This window comes from Macaca nemestrina, chromosome 7 (genome assembly GCF_043159975.1).
Source record: "Macaca nemestrina isolate mMacNem1 chromosome 7, mMacNem.hap1, whole genome shotgun sequence".
In the NCBI taxonomy this organism is placed as follows: domain Eukaryota; kingdom Metazoa; phylum Chordata; class Mammalia; order Primates; family Cercopithecidae; genus Macaca; species Macaca nemestrina.
The window spans coordinates 43,519,121-43,523,661 of NC_092131.1; the positions used below are offsets into that span (position 1 = coordinate 43,519,121).

The window sequence follows — 4,541 nt, forward strand, 5'->3', positions numbered from 1 at the left end:
TTTATATTCCTCCCCTCTACCCAAATGAAGCTTGCTAAAAAGGAAAAAACAAAAACAAAAAAAATCTTATCTGTACTTAAGAGTCAACTCTTGTATGAAAGAGTCATTACCAAAGGCCAGTATTCTTAGGCTAACTTCTTACCTAGTTTTAAAATTATTACTCATTCCATTATTCATAAAATTAATCTCTCTGAATGACATAGATGGGTCCACTACTAAATTGAAGATAAAGCTTTCATAACTTGTCTTATGGGCAACATGAAGCAAACCTATATCATTTGGAAAGATATCAAAATGTCTATGTGCAGTAAAAACATTAGGTTAACTATGCATTTTCCTATTAGTTTTACTGAATTTCTCCCAAGTTCTCCTTAAAGAAAGTAAGAAAAGAGTAGTCATGTCATTTCACTAAAAAATAAAAATGAATTCCTTTCTCTGAAGGATGTGAATTTTAAAGATTAAGTCCAGGATAGTGGATCACCAAAGGGTTGCAATATTCCTATCTATAACAATCTCAAATTGGTTATGGAGGAAAATGGACAAGTTGTATATTAACAAAATACAAGACTATCTAGTACAGTTTGCCTTTTAAAAAAGAAATCTATTGTAGTGATTTAAGGCAAATATTGCAAAAGCATTACGATCCCCAAACCAGAAAAAAAAATAATAATCTGTGTTTCCCTACCCAAGTAATTCTAACTGCAGGAAACATGTTATTAGAATTTGCCATAAGCTTAGAAGTTGAGCTGTTTTACTAGAAAATTAAACAAGTTTGACTAAATTTAAACTCACTATTAAATCACTTGAAAGCTTGCCTGCTATCTCTTGTTTCAGGCTCCTGTATGTCACAAAATTAACTTGTTTCCATACTTTCTTTGGCAATTATAAGACAACTTCTGCCCAGTTTTTGTTAAAGGCTCATTTTACACTTAACCCCAGAATATAGCTCATATTTTCCTGGAATATTCAGGTGAATTTTCATTTGGACACTTAAGTTGTAGGAGTTTGGGTACACTAGGAAGACCCCCAGTCAGGTTTCTGTATTTAAGGGTGGGTGAAGTTTACCCAGATTCTTCTCCCCTTAAGTTGTTGGAATTCAAGGCAGCACCCTCATCTGGGAATTAAACAAGATTGGTCAGATAAATTTCACATCATACTAATATCTTAAAAGACTAATATGAGTAAAATATAAAGGAAGGAAAATTGAAAACTCCAAGACAGTAACTTTGAGATCAATTTCAGCTTTACTTTACATTTGCATTTATGCATTTGTTTGCAAAAAGTATACCTGTCCTTAACAGTACTGCAGTGTTCAGTTTAAAGTAGTACATAAAAATAAACAATTTAAGCTCCTATATATTTTATTGTTTCCAAGCTTCTATAGAACAGGTGTGCAAACTTCAGGTTTCTCATCTCAAACGAATCTCCATGCATAAACTAATCAAAAATGCTCAAGTCAGCAAACACGCAAAATGCATTAAAGAGAAACCTCAAATAATGTTTTTAAAAAACAAACTTTGGAACTAACCTTTTATAATTAAACTAAGTTGTTGCACCTCTCCTTTCATTTGCATATACCAAAGACTTCCAACAATAGATCTCCTACTTGGCACAAGGACATTGCAAAGAAACAAAAAAAAAAAAAAGAGAGAGAGAGAAAGGCAAAGAGGTTTACGCTGACTTGAGTTCAAGCTTAGTCCACTTCTTCGATAGTCGGTCCCCCGGAGGCTCCTGAACCGCCGCCGCCGCTGCCGCCGCCAGGACCACCTTGGTAAAGTTTGCTGATGATGGGGTTGCAAACTCTTTCGAGCTCTTTCTGCTTGTGTTCATACTCATCTTTCTCTGCCATCTGGTTTCGGTCGAGCCAGTTGATCACCTCCTGACACTTGTCGAGGATCTTGTTTTTGTCCTGCTCGCTAATCTTGCCCCTCAGTTTCTCGTCTTCCACCGTCTGCTTGATGTTGTAGGTATAGGACTCCAGGGCGTTTTTGGCTGCGACTCGGTCACGATTCGCCTCATCTTCCGATTTGTACCGCTCCGCCTCCTGCACCATTCGGTCAATGTCGTCCTTGCTCAGACGACCTTTGTCGTTGGTGATGGTGATTTTGTTTTCCTTACCGGTGCTCTTGTCGGCGGCGGTAACGTTAAGGATGCCATTGGCGTCAATGTCGAAGGTGACCTCGATCTGGGGGACCCCGCGAGGCGCAGGGGGAATCCCGGTCAGGTCGAACTTGCCCAGCAGGTTATTGTCCTTGGTCATGGCCCGTTCGCCCTCGTATACCTGCACCAGCACGCTGCTCTGATTGTCCGAGTAGGTGGTGAAGGTCTGCGTCTGCTTGGTGGGGATCGTGGTGTTCCTCTTGATGAGTGGGGTCATGACACCGCCAGCTGTCTCGATGCCCAGCGACAACGGGGTCACGTCAAGTAGCAGCAGGTCCTGCACATTCTCCGATTTGTCGCCGATGAGGATGGCCGCCTGCACCGCGGCGCCATAGGCCACTGCCTCGTCGGGGTTGATGCTCTTGTTCAGCTCCTTGCCGTTGAAGAAATCCTGCAGCAGCTTCTGGATCTTAGGGATACGAGTGGAGCCGCCCACCAGCACGATCTCCTGGATCTGGCCCTTGTCCAGCTTGGCGTCGCGCAGCGCCTTCTCCACCGGCTCCAGGGTCCCGCGAAAGAGGTCGGCATTGAGCTCCTCGAAGCGGGCGCGGGTGATGGACGTATAGAAGTCCACGCCCTCATACAGCGAGTCGATCTCGATGCTCGCCTGCGTGGACGAGCTCAGGGTGCGCTTGGCGCGCTCGCAGGCGGTGCGCAGCCGCCTCACGGCGCGCTTGTTAGGCCCAATGTCCTTCTTGTGCTTGCGCTTGAACTCCTCCGCCAGGTGGCTCACCATGCGGTTGTCGAAGTCCTCACCGCCCAGGTGAGTGTCGCCGGCCGTGGACTTCACCTCGAAGATGCCGTCCTCGATGGTCAGGATGGACACGTCGAAGGTGCCACCGCCCAGGTCAAAGATGAGCACGTTCTTCTCGCCGCCCGCACAGCCCTTCTTGTCCAGGCCGTAGGCGATGGCCGCCGCTGTGGGCTCGTTGATGATGCGCAGCACATTGAGCCCCGTGATGGTGCCAGCGTCCTTGGTGGCCTGGCGCTGGGAGTCGTTGAAATAGGCGGGGACCGTTATGACGGCGCTGTGCACCTTGCCCCCCAGGTAGGCTTCTGCGATCTCCTTCATCTTCGTGAGGACCATGGAGGATATCTCCTCCGGGAAGAAGGTCTTGGTCTCCCCCTTGTACTCCACTTGCACTTTGGGCTTGCCTCCCTCACTCACCACCCGGAATGGCCAGTGTTTCATGTCCGACTGCACTGTGGCATCCTCGAACTTCCGTCCAATAAGCCTCTTGGCGTCGAAGATGGTGTTGGTGGGGTTCATGGCCACCTGGTTCTTGGCGGCGTCGCCGATGAGGCGCTCGGTGTCCGTGAAGGCCACGTAGCTAGGGGTGGTGCGGTTGCCCTGGTCGTTGGCGATGATCTCCACCTTGCCATGTTGGAAGACCCCCACGCACGAGTAGGTGGTGCCCAGGTCGATGCCGATAGCCGGGCCACGGGCAGACATCCTGACTGAAAGGCGAGCGGCGTTAGGATGGGGAAACCAGGGAGATGAACTCCGCGGAGTCAACTAACGGTCACCTCCCACCAGACACCACCGGCACTACCAGCAACTCTCAACACTCCGCGCCCAGTTCCCGGTTCTTATAGCCGCCTCTGGGAGCTCCCAGACCCAATCCGCTCCCGGGACCGCCCTCACAAACTCTTCCAGCTCCACCACAGGCTTGCCTGGGTCGGAGTGACTGGCCCGTGGCCCAACAGATTTCAAGTTGGACGAGGGGCGGGACTCCGGCCCCAGCCAGGAGACAGAGGGGCGGCCGTTATGTAAATAAGGTTCCTCCCTGACTCTAGGCCGCCGGGCCGCGGCGCCTCGCGCGCCTCCTGCTGCTGGCGGGCGTTGGGCGCGCGCTCCCAGAGCCAGGTGTACGCGCTTTTTCGCGGTGTTTGCCCTAGCCGATGGGCATCGGATTGGCAGGGCACGCGACCAATGAGCAGCGCGGACTGAGGCGTGGCACGGGGAGGAGGCGTGGAAGGGGAGCCGGGTGAGGAAAGCCCCCGGGAGGGTTAGCTCAATTCCTGAGGCTTTAAATGCAGTTCAGTGCTAGGGTGCCGACTCGCTGAGCACGCAGGGGCGGAGGAACTCATTCTGAGTTGGTTGCACCGAAGAACTACGGCTCGAGCAGCTTGTTTTCCCCCGCGCCGTCCAAGGGGAGGGAATAGGGAGTTGGCGTGGCTGGGGTGGGGGGTGAGGGCGGATCTCTTGGACGGGGATAAAAGACAAAGTTTGAACCAGCGGTCGGCCTCCTGGGATTTTACAGTGCGTGCTTCGCTGAGTCTCAGTGGTTGTGAGCACTCGATTAAAACTGCCTGGCTGGGGCCGGGCGCGGTGGCTCACGGCTGTAATGCCAGCCTTTGGGAGGCCGAGGCGGGCGGAT

At 50.4% G+C, this 4,541-nt stretch overlaps 1 protein-coding gene across 1 annotated transcript; it reads right to left on the minus strand.

Moving 5' to 3' along the window:
• Positions 1 to 1,225: 1,225 nt before the first annotated feature.
• On the minus strand, positions 1,226 to 3,951 carry LOC105473696 (heat shock protein family A (Hsp70) member 2). The gene has a single exon (XM_011727625.2). It carries the CDS (start codon positions 3,611 to 3,613, stop codon positions 1,694 to 1,696), a length of 1,920 nt encoding a protein of 639 aa, XP_011725927.1. The 5' UTR covers positions 3,614 to 3,951; the 3' UTR covers positions 1,226 to 1,693.
• Between the last annotated feature and the right edge of the window lie 590 nt (positions 3,952 to 4,541).

Bases quoted from the DNA above. Each gene is read 5' to 3' on its own strand.
- LOC105473696 (XM_011727625.2), bottom strand. From the start codon at position 3,613: ATGTCTGCCCGTGGCCCGGCTATCGGCATCGACCTGGGCACCACCTAC.